The sequence below is a fragment of the Oryctolagus cuniculus genome, chromosome 18 (assembly GCF_964237555.1).
Source record: "Oryctolagus cuniculus chromosome 18, mOryCun1.1, whole genome shotgun sequence".
NCBI classification, from domain to species: Eukaryota; Metazoa; Chordata; class Mammalia; order Lagomorpha; family Leporidae; genus Oryctolagus; species Oryctolagus cuniculus.
The window spans coordinates 12,946,518-12,965,701 of NC_091449.1; the positions used below are offsets into that span (position 1 = coordinate 12,946,518).

Consider the following 19,184-nt stretch of genomic DNA (forward strand, 5'->3'; position numbering starts at 1 on the left):
CTGTGGCAGGGACTCAGGCAGGAGAGGATGGAGCCTGGGCCAGGGCAGAGGCTGAGGGGATGGGGCAGAGATCCGGGAGGAACAGGGAACAGGATATGGGGTGAGGGGCTGTGCAGGAGAAGCTCCAGAAGCTCAGGGGACAGGAAAGAGGAGCGGGTTGGTGGGTGGTGACAGCGACGGGCAAGAGGGTCTAGGAGGCACATGTGGTGGCTGTGGCTGGCCAGTGGGTCTGGGCCTGCAGGGGGCGCCGGGCTACTGCTTCCTCCCCACCAGTGGGTCTGGGCCTGCAGGGGGCGCTGGGCTGCGCCTCCCTCCCCACCAGTGGGTCTGAGCCTGCAGGGGGCACCGGGCTACTGCTTCCTCCCCACCAGTGGGTCTGGGCCTGCAGGGGGCGCTGGACTGTGGCTACCTCCCCACCACTTGCTTGCTGGGTGCACGAAGGAGGGCTCGCAGGTGAGGGGCCCCTGCGTCCCATCGCTCAGGAAACTGTTGGTTCCCGTCTGTGTCTCCCACCCTCACAGAACACCCCCCTGCGTCAGGCGCCCTCACTTTGCGCCTGATCCTCTGAGCAGGCAGAGGCCTTGGTCACTCACTGGGGCTCCCAACCTGGCATGATTGTTCTGCCCTGCAAACTTGTACTCACCCTTTAAGGTCAAACTCTGCAGCCCTCCCTGCTACAAGGCCTGGAACTCCTGGGGGGCTGTGACCGCCTGGTCTGTGCCACCCCTTGCAGAATCAGGATCAGAAGCCCCCTGAGGTAGGCCTTGGGTGTGCAGCATCTCCATTGCAACCCCAGAGCCTACAAGTGGCGAGGCCTCCCGAGAGCCGGCTGTGGGGACTGTCACAGCTGGGCGGAGCTTGCCCTTGCAGTACCCTGGGTGTCCAGGTGGCTTCTGGTTTCCTGGGAACTTGGCTCTAGGTCCGTAGCCCTTGGGTCTTTTGGGGCCTTTCGGGTCCCCTGGTGGCTGTGGAGGCTGGGGTTGTAAAGACAAGTGGCCTGCTGGCACCAGGGAGGGCAGCGCCTACCCGGGGGCGTCAGTGGGGAAGGGCGGAGAACCCAGGGTCCTTGGCACTGCACCTGGACCTGGATTAACTCCGCGGGGGGTGGAGGACGGCTGGTCTGAGTGTCCACTTCCCTGCCCTGCTCCAGTTTTTGGCTGGGAGCAGCTTGAGTCCGATGCTGCCCCCTGGTGGGCGAGCACTCACCCATTTGAGAGAGGCCAAGCTAATTAAATACTTTTATTTACAACGGAAAGCGACCTGCGCAGGTCGCGGCAGCAGCAGTAGAAGGCAGTAGTGGAGTGCAGGTCCGGCTGCCTGGGTGGCGGGCGTGTGCGTCCTCCTCCCCCAGGCCGGGGTCTCAGCTTTCGGTCCCCCAGCTCCCCCTTTGCGGTCCCAGACTTTAAGGCATAGCCCGCCCCTCCCGACGGCCCCGGAGCCCTCGCGAGGCCTCCCCGGGGCCGGTCCCGGAGCGCATTCACCACGGAGGCCGGCACGGGTGGAACAATGTCTTTAGTGCGGCCCCCCGCAGCCCCCACCTCCTCCCCGCGTGGCTCAGAGCGGCGGCGGCGGCGCGGCGGGCGCGGGGTGGGTGAGCACGAGGCGGATGCGCTCCACGCACAGCTCGGTGGCCTCGCGGGTCTCGCGGCACAGCGCGGCCAGGCTCAGGAAGCCGTGGGGCAGGTCCTCCACCACGCGCAGCGTCACCGGCTGGCCCAGGCAGCGCAGCCGCCGCGCGAACATGACCGAGTCGTCCAGCATGGGGTCCAGCGCGCAGGCCTGCGGGCGGGGCGGGGTGAGGGTGGGGAAGGGGACGGATGAACGAAGAGGGGAGAGAAGGGAGGGAACAGGTGCAAGTGTGAGAAGGAAGAGTTGACTTGGGCGCCCTGGCCTCTGCCCAGCATCTCCCTACCAGCTCCCCCAGCCCCCACCTCTGCTCCTTGACTTACTAAGCCCAGCTCCCCCACCCGGACCTGGTGCGCCTCAGCCGCTGTAGCACAGGGAAAGAAACTCCCGCCCCCCCACCCACCCTGCGGCCGCTCCCAGGCCGGTCTCCCCCGGGCCCCACCTCTTCTCCAGCTGCACCCCCGCCCACGCCTGGCAGGTGCACGGTCCCTGTCCCGTGCTCACCACAATGTGCACGGGTGGCAGGGTCTTCAGCATGTTGTCGGGTGCCAGCAGCGGGGACATGAAGGGGTTCTTGACGATGGGCGAGGAGAACAAGGGCATGTGGGTGGCCCCCTGGCTGGAGATGCGTGGGTGGAAGCCCTCAGGGAAGGCGGCCCTGACGCCCTGGCCTCTGTCCTTGGCGCCGCGCTCCTCCCTGGCCTCCGCCTCTTCGACACTGTCCTCAGGCCGCAAGAAGAAGTTGACGTCGGAGGCCGAGGAGGGGCCCAGTGTCTCGGCCGACAGTGACATCTCGGGGGTGTCGGTGGCCTCGGAGCTGCCCTTCACGCTCAGGTCCTTCAGTGTCAGGCTCTTGAGGGAGTCTGTGCCCAGTGGGCCCTCGGGCTGGGCCAGCGCTGCTTCGGACACACTGCGGCGCATTGGCTCTGCGGGAGGGGCAGGGGCAGGGGGCTGGATGGGGCTCAGGTGAGCCTGGCTCTGCTGGGCACGGGGGTGGCTGGCGGGGAGTTCAGAAGGTGGGGCTGTGTCCCAGTGGAGGGTGTGTGTGTGCCGTGACTGGGAGGGTGGAATGCGAGTTGGTTTACCTATAGGAACCTTCATTTCTTCCTCCTTACAAGGCAGATAAAAACAGTCCCTGGCTCACACAGGCTGTAAGAACTCTGGGATTAGATACCGCTACCCCCTGATCCAGCTACCCCCTGATCCAGCCGCCTCCCCAGCCCCAGCCCCGCAGCAGACCCAGCCTTGAGGTGATTCGCAGGCCCAGGAGGCTCCACAGCCCCCCCCGGGGAGAGTCCCCGGGGGTCCATTAGATTCCCAGGGACCCTGTCGCTGTGGCCGCCTGGATCTGCTCCCAGACGTTCGCGTTCTGCGTTTCTAGCTCTTCCCTGCGGGTGACCACAAGCAGTGCCCGAATGATGAGCTTCCAGCCCACCTTGGCCTCAGCTCTAGAAATTTAGTCAGACCCACGCTGCTTACCACTGGGGCCAGGCTCCTATAATACTTTCAGGTTTTTTGTTTTTTTTTTTTCCACTTGTCTTTGTAAATGCATAAAGGCAAAAGTCCAGACACTGTGAGAATAACCGTGTAAAGTGCTCTGTGACCCAGAGGGCCCCTGAACAGAATTACTGGCACAGGACACAGCATCTTTTAAGAGTGCCTACTATGTACCAGGTGTTGGGCTGGGCCCTTGACACAAATAGGTGCGTGTGGTCCTTACAACAACCCAACGAGGCAGATACTCTTATTGTACCCATTTCGCAGAGGAGCACACCAAAGGTCACAACTCCTGCTACTTGGCCATGTCGCTCCATGGCCAGTAACTGGCGGAGTGAGAAGCCAGTGTGGTGAGTGTGCCTCCAGGGGCTGCACCTGTCACCGTGATCCCACAGGGAAAAGCCCAGTGCCCAGGGCCCAGTGCTTCAAATTCAGCTCCTTTTTAATTGATTTTGTGTGCCTCTGCTTGCAGATCCTAAAATTAGAAAGTTAATTTAAAATAAAAGGCATTCAATTGGGAGAATTTTCTGAACAGGAACTGCATCGACTTCTGAAAAGGCGATTTCTAGTATTCACAGAATGCCCTTGGTGTTTGGTAGACACAGAAATAAGTTTTGAACTGGTTGTGCTTTAAATTCCTTAATAATGTTACCTCGGGAAGAACTGGATCCTGGAGGGACGTGGTGTTTAGCTGCCTGAGGGTCCTGCCACTGAGCCGAGGCTGAGAACCCCCTGCGCTCCCGCGGTCTGTCCCATGTTGGATCTCTCATCCTGGCTCCCAGGCCACCCCCCACCCCAGGGCGGGGGTATGGTGGGAGGTGGGGGACGACACATTAGCCCTAAGTGCCTGTCACCTGTTTGTGGAACTGAGGAGGGCTGCACCCCTGCCGGAGGGCTCTGGGAACTTGGGGTGGAGTCTCAGGAGAGAGAGTGGGGACACTGGCAGGCACTGAATGTTTCCCAGGGCTCAGGCCTGTGTGAATGAGGCCGTTGAGAAATCCAGCTACTGCAAGTGCTGGGGCCCAGAGGTGACCTGGGGCATCAGAATTCCTGGCTTTCCCACCTGTGGAATCCCACCTGTCATGGAAAATCTAGGCTTTGCGGCAGGGCCAGAAGTGGGTATGGGGCACTGGCCGGACCCTGGGATGTGGCTCCTTCCCTGCACCGGGCTGTCCCTCCTGGCTGCCCTGGCTTGGCTATGTGTAAGGAGGCTGTCACTTACCTGACATTGGTGCTGAGCTCTTGGCTTTGCGTCCGCTCAGCTCCAGGAAGGAGTTGAGCCACGAGGAGGCGCCCAGGCGGAGGTCTTTGAGGAGCAGGGCTGTGTCCCGCCGCATGAGTCCCATCATGCCCAGTGCCTTCTGGTCTGAGTTGGAGTGGTCTTCTGTCTGTGCACCTGCAGAGTGTGTGTGCCGGGGCCGGGCTGGTCTTAACACTCAGCATTTTGGGCACCTGTGCCCCAGGGATCTGACTGCCTCGGAAGGAACATGGCCAGGAAGGAGTACCAGGTTCCTCTGCCGAGCCCCAGCTTCCTTAGTGCCGGGAGTCCAGGGCCCCAGCCCCCTCCTCCCTCAGACCCAGGGGTCTGGGCCCCAGCCCAGGGCCCCTAGGCAGCGTGGGCCTCACCTGCGTAGGCGCTGACACACTTGGAGAGCACGCTGAGCGGCAGCAGGGGGTCCATGAGGCTCAGCAGCCGGGAGGGAGAGGCGGCCGACTGCAGCAGTGTGGCCGGGTAGGCTGCCATGATGCCATCTGGCACCCGCACGCCATAGGCTGCAGCCCGAAGGGACACGGTGAAGCAGAGGTTGCCGCCGGCGCTGTCTCCCGCAAGGCAAATCCGCTCTCCTGTTGAGCCTGGTTTGGAGTCGGGGGTTGGGGGTGGGGGCTTGGTCACAGCCTGGTGGGGGGTGGGTACTGGGGAGGGAGGAACTCAAGTTCTGAGCTAGAACTGGGCTCTCAGAGGTGGTGTGTGGGGCTCCCCAAAGTTTAGAAGGCTGCAATTTAGAGACTGGTAAACTGAGGCAGGGATCTGGACCCATTTGGTGGACAGTAGTCAGTGGGTCAGGAAGACTTGGGACATGGAGAGACCCAGAGATCAGGGAGTTCTGGGAGAGTCTGGGGAGTGGAAGGTCAGGGTGCAGGCTGGCAGCGTAGCCCCAGGCAGGCCGGAGCCTGCTCAGTGCCTCGGTGCACTTCCAAGATGGTGGCATTTCAGGAGGGGGGCTCAGAGTTGTTGGCGCATGGGCCAGCAGGCTGACAGGGCAGGGAGCAGAGGCCAGCCGAGGGCCGGGAATGGATGGCAGCAGAGGAAAAGGTAGAGAAGGCGGAGGCAGGGGAGCCAGTGGTGGACTTGACGGGAGCGGGGTGAGCAGGTGGCCGGAGGGGGGAGGCAGGGGTGAGGATGGGGCCCGTGTATGAGGAGGAGGCTTGAGGAACCACGTGCGCGGGTCACTGCCCCTGCAGTTTTGGGCGGAGGCTCACCAAGGAGGGCACAGTGCTTGACGGCCCAGCAGTAGGCGTAGAAGCACTCCTCCAGCGCGCGCGGGAAGGGGGCCTCGGGGGCCAGGGAGTAGTCAATGGAGAGGATGGGGACGCCCAGCTCTTGGGCCCAGCTCTTGAGGTAGGGCTCGTGGGATTTGGAGGTCTGGGCCACGAAGCCGCCGCCGTGGATATGCACCACCAGCGACCGGGAGCGGGGTGCCTGCTGGCTGCGGGGCCGCAGCTCCAGGCTCCGCGGGCCCTCGGACTTGGCCAGGATGTTGAGTTCCTCGCTGTCCTGCAGAGAAGGAAGAAGGAGGCTGGGGAGGGCCTGCCTGGGTCCCACCGTCCCAAGGGATGTGGCTCAGCGAGGCAGGAAGGGCTTCTGGGGCAGGTGTGGGGAGGGGCGCCCGTGCTCTCTGGCTCTGCACCTGTTCCCAGCTGAGGCCAGGGCCTTACCTGTCCTTCACGCAGGTCGTAGGAGATGAGCCTGACGAGGACGGGCCCAGGGCCCGTGTGGGCCAAGGGTGGCGAGATGGTGACTGTGAGCTTGGGGTCGGAGGTCAGCGGCATGTTAAAGGCCTCGGGCGGCAGGCTGATCAGTCGGCTCACCCTCACGTTAGCCGACGTCATGTTGGCCAGAGACTGGGAGAAGGAACAGAAGGGGTGCTGGGGAGGGGCTGCCTGCCCTCTGGCCCCCAGCGTTCCCCTCCTGTGCCATCCCGGGGCCCTGGGGTGCCCATGTGCGACAGGCTCACCGAGAGTACTTCAATCTCCGTGATGTTCCAGAAGGCTTTCCAGAAGTGCACGTCCAGGTTCTGTATGATCCGCTCAAACTCGGCCCCACGCAGCTCTGGGTCGATGGCGAAGCGGCCGCTGGTGAAGAGGGAGCTGGCGGTCACACCTGGGGGTCGGGAGGGGCGTCAGGCTGCTCAGGCCGGGGTGGGGGGTGGGGCAGGGACAGGAGGGGGCGGCGAGCAGAGCCTGGCTGGCTGGCACTCACTGAGACCCGTCTCGTTGCGCTTGTAGTGCTCCCCGAAGGACACCAGCCCGATGGAGATGGTCTGCAGGAAGGGCCGGATGGCGGGCGTGAACTGTGGAGAGACAGGCGGGGGTGAGGGGCAGTAGACATTTCCCGAGCTCCTGCTGCGCGCCAGGCGCACGCCACCTGACAAGCACATGGAGACATGATGATAAATGACTGCATGAATGACGTGAGGGAAAAGACAAAGACCACAGGCCGAGGGGACACGGAGATGCTGAGGGGTTAGAGGGCACAGCAAGTGCAGGAGCTCAGGGCTGGGCCCGTGCTCGGCAGGGGGAGCCAAAGCCAGGGGGCCAGAGTGGGCAGGAGCTGGGGTCAGAGACGAGAAGGGGCCCAGCCAGGGCTTAGGCGGAGCAGTGAGATGACGCAGGGGTGTCCTGACAGACGGGGCAGGTGGGAGGGGGAAACAGCGACAGCCTGACGGGTACAGGGATCTTGGTGCAGGAAGTGCCGGGTGGGGAGACTGAGGCCCACACTCGGGGCTCTGTGGAGGAATGCGGAGATACCACATCTGAGGGGGTGGTGCTGAGACGGCGCCACAGGAAACAAAGCCAGGAGAGGCCGAAGCAAGAGGCCACCGAGGTTCCTCTGTGCACTCCGCACACGCCGGCCACTGGGCTGGAGCAGGGACGCAGCAGGGCCGTGACGGCTGGGCCCGCACACAGTGGCTGTCAGGTGGCCCTGCTCCTGGCTGCCGGCCCACTGGGCCAGAGAGCGCGGGGTTTCTGGCTGTTGTGGTCAGGAGGCAGGTTTAGGCGGTTCCAGGATCTCTTTCCTGTGACTTCCATACCCTGGCCAGTACTTGTGAATCTGGCCTGGGGAGGGGAGGCTCCCAGGCTGGGGTGCTGAGGACAGCTGAGGCCTGTAGGCAGGGGTGGACGGGGCACGGGGCAGAAGGTCTCTGACTGCCCAGCTTGGCTATCACTGCGGTGGGGGGTGGTCCAAAGAGGTTCAGAGTGGCTCAGGGGTCACACAGCTCCAGATGCTCCTGCTAAGGCTCCCTGGTGCAGCTGGGGCCTGGGGGACCCGGCACTGACCCCACAGCAGGGGCACGCTGGGCCTCCACCCTGAGCCTGGCCGTCCCAGTGTGCTCCTATTTTTACCCAAGTCTGAGAGCCGTGGGGCTGCCTGACTCCGTGTGTGATGAGCTATGTTTCTCCGAGGCTGGTCTGGGTTGGGGCAGGCAGAGGGTAGAAGGCAAGATCAGGGAGGAGAGCAGCAGTCAGGTCTCTGGCACCGGCACTGACGCTCGGCGACTGTCCCCAGGCCTGAAAACCCTGCCTCTGAGCTCCCTGAGTGAGCAGGGAAGCCCTGGGTCCCGATCCAGGTCCGCAGCGGAGGGCTGGCCCCCTCCCTCCTACAGCTCCAGTGGGGATACCTCCAGGGGGTGCACTCATTTCCAGTAGGCCTCTCGACTAACTCCAGGGGCCATCAGGTAACAGAAGTGAAGGGCTGGTGTTGTGTTGCGGCAGGTTCAGCCGTCACAGCACTGGCATTCTCCGTGTCAGAGCACCGGTTCAAGTCCCTGTGCACTGCTTCTGATCCCGTTCCCTGCTCATGCGCCTGGGGTGACAGAGAAGATGGCCCGAGTGCTGGATCCTGGCTTTGGCCTGGCCCAGCCCTGGCCATTGTGGGAATGACCCAGCAAATGAAAGATTGCTTTCTCTGTCTTTCTGCCTTCCAAATAACTAAATAATTAAAAAAATAAAAAATTAAAAAACAAAACCCAGAGTGGACAAATTCCCTGACTGTAAGACAGTAAACAGTAGTGGGTATCCAGGTGAAAAAGAGCTGTGTGAGTTCAAGAGTTCCCACTATTTGATAGATGTGGCCCAGGGCCATGAGTGTGAGATACTGGGTGCAGCTTTGAGCTCCAGCCGACTTCCCCTTTCTCTCTTTTCTGAATTCAACAATACTGAGCATTGTGGCTACTCTACTATTGAGCCAGGTCGGGGGCCATCAGTGCCTTCACCGTGGGCCCAGTGGGGCATGGGTAGGGGGGACTCACTTGGAAGCCCAGGCAGCGGCCGTAGAAGCAGCCCTTGTGCAGCGTCACATACTCCCTCAGGAAATCAGCAGTCAGCCTCTCGTCACCCTCAAAGAAGAGCCCTCCTGGCCGGTTGGTGGCCAGCAGGCGCTGGGCGTAGTAGGCCAGAGCGCGGAGCTGGGTGAGGGCAGCCAGGTAGGCCTCCAGCTCAGCCAGATTGTGGCTGGTGCGGAAGAAGATGCTGCGGCGGTTGGAAGCCACGTAGCGGGATTTGTGTAGCAGGTGCGCCAGGCAGCAGCGGGCTGTGTGCACCAGGCTGCGGAACCCATTGGCTGGTGTCTCTGCGTCCAGGTCAAAGAGGTGCGCCACGCCGAGCAGGCGGCCCAGGGCCGGCTCCAGCCCCAGTGCCTGTTCCCGCACACCGGCAAAGACGCTGGACAGGCGTCGTGCTGTCTCCCCAGGGCCCTGGCTGGAGAAGAATGCCATATTGTCTTCTGCCAGGGTCACCAGCGACTGGGTCATCGTGCGCAGGTCCATGCTGTGTACAAGCCTTGAGGCTGTGGGCAGGTGGGGAGGTCTGTTAGGCAGGGCAGGATCGTCCTTACCAGCTGGGGCCCAGGAGTCCAGGCCCCCAGCTCTTCCCTCCCTCAGACACAGGAGTTCAAGCCCCAGCCCCTCCCCTCTCAGACCCAGGAGTCCAGGCCCCCAGCTCTTCCCTCCCTCAGACCCAGGAGTCCCTGCTGTCTCCTGTTTGGGACTCAGGACCCCGTTGTCCCTGGACCCAGGAGTCCAGACATGCCAGCGAGCCCACAAGAATCTGCTTGCCCAGCTCCTGCGTCTTTCCCGTGGCCCCGGAGTTGGCCAGCACTTCCTTCTCCCAGGGTTCAGGCGCCTGTCTCTGCTTATTCTCCCGGCTCAGGACATCTCCTAGGATCTAAGAAGTCTGGATGCCCTGCTGGTCACTCGTCTCAGGACCTAGGGGGTCCAGGCCCCCAACCCATCCTTTCTCCGCAGGCCCCAGGTGTCATCCATTTGCCTTTCCTGTTCAGGCCCAACCTACCCAGTCTAAACCCTAGGACCCTGGTGCCCAACCCCAGCTCTGCTCCTGAACCCAGGGGTTCTTCCAGGGTTCCAGCCTTCCTAAAATCCTAGTCTCTCAAGTCTGCCTGTGGAGCCCCCTCAAAACTCCAGCGCCCTTGCTGTCCTCTGTGGGGTCCTCAGACCTCGTTCTCACTCTTCTGTCAGCTGCGTCTCCTGGCCTCCGGCCCTGTCTACTCAGCCAGCAAGCAGGCCTGCCTGGAACGGTGGTACTCATCGCCGCCACTGGCCTTGAGCTCACCCCATGTCAGACCCACACTGGGGCTCTGTGCATCTGCAGTATCTAGCGCTCTAACCTTCTGTGTCCCAGATGCCGACGGTCGGATCTATTATTGCTGGCACCCCCATTTCACAGGAGAGGACACTGAGGCCCAGGGGTGTTAAGTAAGGAGCTAAGGCTGCATTGCCAGTGACAGAGCCAATTCTCTGCCCAGCTCTCTGGGTTCAGAGCTGCAGCTCACGCCAGCCTCCTTCCCAGGACTCTAGGACTTGCCCTGTCCTGTGCCGGACGCCCCACACCCCTTCCTAAGATCCTTGTCACAGGCACCCTAGATGCTGTCACTCAGGTCTCAACACTCCGCCCTTGCCCGCTTTGGTGAGGATACCACCACCATCAGCCCCAGGACTCTCTTCTCTCCCGAAGCCAGGCTCCTAGGTGCCTGGCCCCTGTTACTCTAGAAGAAAGTGTCTGTCTCCTCTCCCTTCCAGGCCCTGGGGTCCAGCAGAGGCCGTTCCTGCCTCCCAGCCGGCCCTGCACTCACCCCTCCCAGGCCTCTCCGGAGCTGGAGCTCCCCGGACTGGGACTGCTGCTTTGTGGCTGGTGCCAGTAGCAGCCTGGGGCGACAAAGCAGGGAGGGCGGCTTGCCTGGGGTGTGGCCACCGCTCCACCTCCCACCCAGAAAGGGCAGTGAGAACCACGTGCTATAAACAGAGCAGGGAGCCCAACTGCCTGTCTCCACCCCCAAGACAACTGGGAGTCCTTGTCCTAGGCTCCTGTGCCTTAGAACCCAGGGGCCCAGGGCCCCAGCCCCCTCCCCTTCGGGACCCAGGAGTCTCAGCCTGAACAAATAAACTGTCCCCTCTCACCCAGCCGGCCGCCCTCCTCCCCAGAGTGGATGCAGGGAGCCAAAGGCCCAGTGATTTCAGCTCCTGCCCTCGAGCTGGCCCTGGCACAGCAGGCCCCAGCTGCTGGGGGGAGAGAGCCAGCCCTGCCTGTCCCTCCTGGGAGCACAGAAGCCGATTAAGGGCAGTGCCAAGCTCAGCCCGGGGCCTGTCACAGGCCCTACTCGGGGTGCTCCCACACTGAGTGCCCTGTGTCTGCCCCTTCCCCTTCAAGCCCACCCCCACCTCCCAGGCTGACAGCTCACCTGAGTACCCCGCGTGTCCCCTGCACCTGGCTCTTTCTCACCCTCTCAGGGCTCCCTGGCCACGCCCCCTCTCTGAGATAGGCATCGGGGGCTCCATCACTGTCTGCCCTGATTCTGTGCTTGTGCTTCCCGGCTTCTACACACTCTGTAATTGCACGTTTGCTTGTTTACATGCAGGCTGTCTGTCTCCCTCAGGACAGAACCCCTTTATGGAGCCCAGAAGCTTCTAAACAATGGGGGAGTGGCTTTAGTGAGAAGAATACAAAATGACAGCTACAAATCCACAGGGCTCTAGGGGGAGCCGGTCCACGTGACGGACATCCATAGGGCACAATGGGAGCTGGAAGAGGACAGCCCCTTCCCCAGGGCTGGCAGACAGGTGGACAGATGGACAGAGGGATGCCGTTCTAAGCTTGGTAGAGCCGCACGCCACTGCTGAGTGGTCCTGGATGAGTGTCCCTGCCTCTGGCCACTCTGCCCAGCCAGGCGGGAGGGCACTCTGCGTGGGGCTTGCTCTGAGGGCTCCTGCAGCCTTGCTAAGATGGGGACCAGGCTGTTTCTCTCTGGGACACTTATCACCGTCGGACACACTGCACAACTGACTCCTCGTGCTGCCCGCCGCCCCCACTAGATTACAGGCTCCCTGCTGGCAGGGGCGTTTGCCGGTTTTGTTCGGCCCTTGGCCCGGCGCACAGCCGGCACTTGGGAAATGCTGACTGCCTGACGCTGCCATCTCCCACTTTGTAAACCGAGTCCCGTGAGGAGAGAGGAGCACTCCGACCCAACAGGCCGCTTGAACAAAGCCATGGGGAAGGGGCTGGGCTCTAGGCCCGCACGACTTGAGGGCCCTGCCCTTTGTCCTGTTCTAAGCAGAGCTCCCTGAGGGCTGGGCCAGATAGAGCTGGGCAGAAGGGGTGTTGAGGTTGCCAGAAACTTGCTTAGAATCCCAGGCAGAGGGCACTGGGACAGAGGCAGGTTCACCAGGGCCATGGGTGAGGAACGGGGCAGAGGCAGGGCCAAGGCAGCTTGGGGGGTGTCCAGCTGACTGGGTATCAGCCCTTTGCCTTCAAGAGCTACAGGACAAATAGACCCAGCCTGGACTTCAGCCCCTGGGGACCTGGCAGGGGTGGGAGGGGTGGCGGGCAAAGAAGGGTGGGGGGATGGAGGAACGGTCAGGTCTGGGGCCTGGGGTGGGGAAGGGCTTCTGAAGGGGGCGCCTGGGACCCTGGGATCTGATGCAGGTGGGGACAAATGACTGTGGCTGCTCCTGAGAAGTGTGTGCAAAAAAAAAAAAAAAAAAAAGCAATGCTGTGTGCAAGCACTGCTCTCTCCATCACCCACCCCACCGCCCACTGGGTGGGCACTGCTAGCTTCCCCTTTGGGCAGGTGAGGGGACTACTGAGAAGCTCGGGTCACAGAGCCAGCCAGGGGGCAGCTCCAGGATGGCCCCGCTGGCTTCTGCTGGTGTCACCAGTATGTCCAGTGTGCCTATGTTTCTCCTGCTGTATCTGGGCCTCAGCTGTGTGCCTTCTGGGTGGTCAGGTAGGTGTGCATGTGTGTGTGTGTGTGTTCTCGGCCTGTGAGCTTCCATGGGCACATGTTGCTATATGTAGGAATATATGTATATGGGTACCTACATGTATGTCCATGTGTCCTGGTCTCCATGTGTGTATACACAACACTCCTCTCCCCATCTGCTCAAGCTGGAAGCCAGGGCATCATCCTGGCCACCTCCCCCTCTGCACACCCCCTCCCTCCCATCCAATCCACCACCCAGTCCTGTCCCAGCTGCCCCCTAGGAGCCTCTGGAACCTGGCCCTCCTCCAACTCCAGCCTCAGCTGGATGATTCTGGCTCTTTATGTGTCTGACTGTGTCCCCTCTGACATGTTGTCCACATAGCAGCAAAATCCCGTCACACGCTCTCAGCCCTACAAAGCCCCCTGCCTTCCTCTCAGGATAAAGCCCCAAGCCCAGGACACGGCCTCCCGGAGCGGGCGCCATCCTCTTCGCTCAGGCTGCCCGACCCGGCCTCCTCTTACCACTCCTGCCTCCCTCCCTCTGCCGTCTGTGCTGCTTCCTTGGGCCTCAAGGTCTCCGCCTATGCCGTCCTCTCTGTTGTCTCTGCCCATCCTTGGGTTCAATGCCAGTGCCTTGAGGAGCCGCCCTCTGTTGCATTCTCAGGGATTTTCCTCTGTGGTTTCTATCACAGTTTACAAGTGTAGTCTTAGCGCAAGCATCCCACATCAGAGTGCCTGGGTTCGAGTCCCAGCTCTGGTCCCGATTCCAGCTTTCTGCTAATATACATCCCGGGAGGTAGCAGGTCCCTGGGTCCCCTGAGAAATCTGGATGGAGTTCCCTGCTTCTGGCTTTGACTTGGCCCAGCTCTGGCTGTTGCAGGCATCTGGGGAGTAAACCACTAGATGGGAGATGTCCTTTCTGTCTCTCTGCCTTTCAAATATATTTAAAATTTTTTTTTACAATTATAGTCTTATTTGATCAATACCCATGTCTCCAGCTCAACTGTTGAGCGCGAGCCCAGGCCCAGCACAAAGTGTCTGCAGAATGCCTGCTGAGGGGGCCTGGTCAGCAGCAGCCTTTCTGCCCTCACTGGCCAGATAAGGAAGTCCAGGTGGCCTCACGCTCTCGGCGCCTCAGTGTCATCGTCTGAGAAATGGGGTGATCCTAATGACGATATCCTCGTCCAGTTACTAGCGAGATCAAACTGATGACAGGGACTCCTCTAGCCAGCCCAGATGCCCCTGGGGCAGGGTGGGGTCTGGTTTACCTACTGAGGCCTGGCACCAGGGAGTGTCAGGAAATGACAGGCCCACCTCCAGGAGCTTGGGGGAATGAGCCTTTGGGAGTAGGTGGGTTCATAGGTTTGTGAGTAGGACTGGCTGGGCCCCGTGCAGGGAGCCCTACCCAATCAGATTCTGCCTGACTCCTCATGACAACCCTAGGGGAAGCATGGTTATTAATATCTCTGTGTTGCAGCTCACACATTCCTTCAGTTATTAATCCAGTAAATATTTGAGCGCCTATGTGCCTGATATACTAGGCTCTGACAATACAGGGTAAACAAGGCAGGCACTGGCTGTCCTGCTCTTGGGGTGGTCACCATCAGGTGGATCACCAGTAATAAAAACCTCCACCTCTCCCCTGGGCTTGCTGTGTGCGGCAGCAAATGCCCTACACTCATCCAAACCTGGCCTCCTCCCCCACTGCACACCCTCGTCCGATCACCATCCAGTCCTGTCCCCTCTGCCACTAGGAACCCCTGCAACCTGGCCTTCCTCCCTGGTCTAGGTCTACAAATCAGGTGCCCCTCAAGCCTATTTCAGAAAATCGAGGCAAGGAAGAAGGCGCCTGTCGCACAGCACATCGTGGCTCCTGGCTCGAGGACCCGAGTCTCCGACAGCCGCGTTCTAACCGTGGCCTGTGCCGCCTCGGGGAGAGTGAGCATCCTGCTCGCCAGGCTGAGCGTGGTGCCGTGTGGCAAGGCGTGCCCTCGGGCTGCAGTCTGAGCTCTGAGCCCGTCTAAGCCTTTCTGAGCCGGTGCAACTGCAAGTGGAACCAACTCCAGTGCTACCTTTGGCTGATGATGGGGAGTAGAGAGAGGGGGATGGTGAGTATGGGATGGGGCAGTTTCTTTCCTGAATGGGAACTTCATGCAGGTCTTTCCCTAGATTCATAAATACTCATAACTGGGCAAGGACTTAACGCCTGCCCTACTTGAGGTCTGCAGCACGCCTGCTGGTCTGTCAGTCTTTGTCCAGCTTTTTGACTAATCTAGGAACCTAGGCGACAGCTCCCCCCTCTCCTCCTGAGAGACGGCGTGGTGGTCTGAAGCCAAGCAGAGCCCCCTTGTCCTGGAAGTGGTGGGGGTCAGGGTGCTAGGAACTGCAGCTGGTCCGAGCAGGTGGACTGACAGAGTGGATGAATGCCTTGGTGAGATGGGGAAGTCAGGCCTGGGATAGGCTGGGGTCGGGGGGTCCGTTGCACTCACTACAATGGGGCACCCCTTCCTCCTACTTCTCTCTGACTCACCCCTAAACTTCCGCTTTGGATAGCAGCCGGTAAACTTCTCCATGATCCTCTCAAGTGCGCTAGGGACCTGGAATCCAACAACTTCCCAGGTGGGGGAAACACTGGGGACAGCAGTTGCCCTTGGCTTGTACCCCGAGCGAGAACCCTGGGCCTGGAGGCTTGCATTGCGGACCCCACTCCCCAGACTGTCCTGCGGCGCCCGGTGGTGGGACACTCACACCACCTCCTTCCCCACGCCCCCCGCGCAGCGGCCACGGGCCAGGGCACGCGCGCCCCCGTTCTCGCAGCAGTGGGTCAGTCCACTTGTTCCCAGTTCCCTGCAGGATGTGCGGACTTCCTCCCCGGCTGCTCGCCCCCGCGCGCTCACCTTTGGCCTTGCCTCTCCGCCACAGCCGGCGACTGCGAATCCTCGACCCCTCTTTGGCCCTCTTCGAGGCCTGTGCCCCATCGGCCCCGGCGGGCCCCGTTCCCCCTGCAGACTCCATCAATTCTCGGCGCGGGCCCCGCGCGGGGGCCGATCCCAGCCGCCAGGCCCCGCCCCGAGGGCCAATCCTTACTACACACCACCGCCGGGCCCCCATGTCACCCAATCCCGGGCTCGATCCTGTCCGGGTCCCGCCCACTGAGCAATCCTGGCCTCGCTCCGCTGCCGGCTCCGCCCCCAACCCCCAGGGCAGAGGGCCTGGCCCCGCCCACGCGTTAAAGGGCCCGCGCACAGGCTAAATGCAGCCCCGGAGGCGGTGAGAAGCGCCCTTCAGGCCGGTCTAGCGTGGCGTCTTGGGGTCACTCCGACACGTGCTGTGGCTCAGTTTCGCCATCCCACTCACCTTCCCACGCAGGGATCCCCTAGAACGCGGCCTAGCCCGCCCGCCGGAGGGGGAGAGCGGGGCGCCGCCAATCCTCCTCTAGGGGGCGACGGGGCCGGGGTCGGGGTCGGGGGCCGGGGATGGAGGGGGCGGGCCGAGTGCGCCGGCACCTCAAGGCCGGGGCGGGGCGCCAGCATGGAGGCGTGGCTGTGCCTGGGCGCCTTAGGAGGAGGAAGCCCCGCCTTTCCCTCCTCCCCTGTCTCCTTGAGTACTCTCTTTCTCTGGATTCTTTAACTCCCTGCCCTTGCCCTCTTCTAGAGAACGGAAGGGAAGAAGGAAGAATTCGGGGCGCCTGCGCGCTAGCGTTTAGGCCAATGGGTGGCTGGCGCAGAGGAGCGAAGTCGTGGCAGCCGCGCGCCCAGAAAAAGGCGGGAAACAGTAGAGGCGCGAAGCTCGCGCATGCGTACAAGCCAACTGCCGCTAGGGCGTCTGAGCCCAGGGAGCCTCCTTCGCGTTCGCTCTGTGGTGCGAACATGCCATGAGACTGGGCTCTGGAAGCCTAGAGAAACAGCTCTTGGTCGTCAGTGCCGGAAAAATCAAAGCCTTGGTGCCTCCTCGCCTCCCAAAGCACACAAGCAGCTCCCTCACCGAGGCACTGATTACCCTTTATCCTCAGCTCCTAGAGAGAGAGAGAGACCACCCTGGCCACCTCCCTGGACTGCGGCCTCAGAGTGGGGCTGCGTTGCTTCCTGCCACTCCCAGGAAACGTCAACAAGTAACCCCTCATTCCATCGCTAAAACTCGGCTTGTCCCATTCTGCACGCAGAAGTCTCGAGTTTGGAGGAGGCAGCTCAGGGCACCGCCGACTGCCCGGGAGGAGCCAGGGGAAGGGGCGGAGAAGGTGAGGGATTGCAGAGGCTAGCCCTCTGATGTCACTGCCCCACTTCCCTCGGGCCCTGACTGTGCCCGGGATGTCGTGGCCTCCGGGGTTCCCTCCAGGCTCCTGTTGTCTGAGCCCCAGGGCATTGGCCCAGTTGGCAGCCGAGACAGACCTGGGCAACCATGATGTGGTTCTCGCCTCCCGGGTTCTGCTTATATGCATGCGAACTCCCAGGGGGCAAGGTCCAACTTCAGAGCTGCCCCGGAACGGCCGCTAGATCCGTTGGCCTGAATGGGTGAATGGACACTGGGACAAGGGCAGCGCTCTGTCCCACCTCCCTGCGTGTTTCATCTCCCCCCAGTCCTTTGTAGGGATACAGCCTGGTGCGTGGGAGAGGGTCAGACCCTGGCTTCCTATCCTGGCCTTCCACTTCCTAACTGTACCTTCTTTTGCAAGACTCTTAACTTGTATCTTCAGGCCTCACCTACCAAATGGGGATGTAGATCTTTATCTCACAGGATTATCGAAGGGTGACCTGCACTAACCTATCCTACTAGGTGTTGAATGAATGAATGACTGTCCTTAGGCAGCCCTAGTTTCTCCAGATTGAAACTCACGTGTGTCCCGGTAGTGCCTGGTGCTGGTTTTCTTCCCAAAAGACGGCCCACCATGTCCCGACATCCCTTCATGACCAGATTTCTCTTTGAAGGCTGTCTTTGCTCTGTTTATCGCCGTTACGCCTCTCATGGCTACAGCATCTGTTTCTGAAGATGATCCCACATCTGATTCCGAGTCGGAATCTGTGATCCACTCTAAAAGTGTCCTCCACTCTTGAGGAGATGGCTCTGTGGATATTTCTTGCTGTGTGGTGGATGTTTCTTGCAGATTTCTGTCCTCCGTCAAAGATTCGTGCCTGGATTTGGCTCTCTGGACTGGCGTTGTTTGCTGAGCCGTAGCGTCTGACTGTTGCGCTCTCTCTTGGGATGTAGATTGAATCTGGGCAGGTGGTCCTATTTTGGATGCGAGTTTAGCCTGGGCTCTAGGTTTTGATTCAGCTTCCTGTTGAGCTAGAGGGGGCTCTACTGGCCCAAGTCCTGGCCTGGCTGCTTGTCCCTCTCTCAGCACTGATTTCTGTTGAGTTGTTGATTCTTTCCTTGGGCTAGGTCCCTGCTGGGAGGGGGCTTCCTGTTGAGTGAGGGGCAGCCTTTTAATGGGAGATGATTGCTGTGGCACAGACTCCTGTGAGGCAAGCAATGCCTGCTGCAGAGTGGATTTTTGTTGGGTTCTAGGTTCCTGCTGGTGTTCGGCTTCATGTTGAGCCTGGGGTTCCTGCTGCGTGGAAGGTCTTTGCTGTGAAGCAGGCTCCTGCTGGGCAGTGGATTCCTGCTGAGTCTTCGTTCTTGGCTTGGCTATCTTGGGTATCTTTTCTGGTTTAGGCTCTGGCTGGGTCGTAGGTGTCTGTTCTTGTGCAGGTCTCCCATCTGTCCTAGGCACTGATTTAGAACCAGGTTCCACCGTTGCTATCTCCCTCATGGGAGGGGTTGATTTCCCAGGCTTCATGTTTCTGGGCCCCTTAGGTCTTTCTCTTCACAGATCTCTCATGATGGCACCTCCCTTTGTGTTCCAATCCTTCATCCTGGCATTCCTGGTCTTTCTTTCTAAGGCAGGTGGCTAATGGGCTGACACTGCTGGCCCCCCTCTTGTGCCAAGTGGTGCACCCTATACCTCCTCCTTTTAAGGAGGCTGTGTGCCTAGTGCTGCTTAGCAGAGGGGAGGGGCTTGTCCTCTTGTGTCATAAATAGGGCCCCACCCCACTCATCACTCAGTTAAAATGTTTCTTCTCCTAAGGCAAGCATCCCAGTTTAGCTCTCTGTTTCATTTGGGATGACAGAAGCCAGATTCTGGTTGAGTGGTCCTTTGGCTCTCACCATTTGATCTTTTGAGAAATGGATCAGAGGAGGAGACAGTCTCTATTCTTGTTATAATGATTTTTTCCTTTTTATTTATTCATACAAAAGGCCACCAGATTAATCTTCTCAGATGGTTGATCTGGTCATTCCACTCCCATACTATATAATAAATACGTACTAGAAGCATATTATATATATAATGAAGTGTGATATCCTTTCATTTTTTTTTTTTGACAGGCAGAGTGGACAGTGAGAGAGAGAGACAGAGAGAGAAAGGTCTTCCTTTTGCCGTTGGTTCACCCTCCAATGGCCGCCGCTGCAGCCGGCGCACCGTGCTGATCCGATGGCAGGAGCCAGGAGCCAGGTGCTTTTCCTGGTCTCCCATGGGGTGCAGGGCCCAAGCACTTGGGCCATCCTCCACTGCACTCGCTGGCCACAGCAG

The 19,184-nt window shown here is 60.7% G+C and overlaps 1 protein-coding gene across 4 annotated transcripts; it reads right to left on the reverse strand.

The window, feature by feature from the left end:
• Positions 1 to 1,226: 1,226 nt before the first annotated feature.
• Positions 1,227 to 18,591, reverse strand: LIPE (lipase E, hormone sensitive type). 4 transcript variants are annotated; one of them, XM_008249691.4, is made up of 10 exons: positions 17,450 to 18,591; positions 8,655 to 9,190; positions 6,605 to 6,695; positions 6,360 to 6,505; positions 6,061 to 6,246; positions 5,605 to 5,899; positions 4,750 to 4,977; positions 4,346 to 4,519; positions 2,131 to 2,552; positions 1,227 to 1,779 (listed from the first exon to the last, which is right to left on the reverse strand). In XM_008249691.4, exons 1-10 carry the CDS (start codon positions 18,390 to 18,392, stop codon positions 1,555 to 1,557), a joined length of 3,246 nt encoding a protein of 1,081 aa, XP_008247913.3. In that variant the 5' UTR covers positions 18,393 to 18,591; the 3' UTR covers positions 1,227 to 1,554. The 4 variants fall into 4 exon arrangements, with proteins under 4 accessions (XP_008247913.3, XP_051692317.2, XP_051692319.2 ...); XM_051836357.2 differs by lacking the exon at positions 17,450 to 18,591 and adding an exon at positions 15,514 to 15,684; XM_051836359.2 differs by lacking the exon at positions 17,450 to 18,591 and adding an exon at positions 10,493 to 10,646.
• Between the last annotated feature and the right edge of the window lie 593 nt (positions 18,592 to 19,184).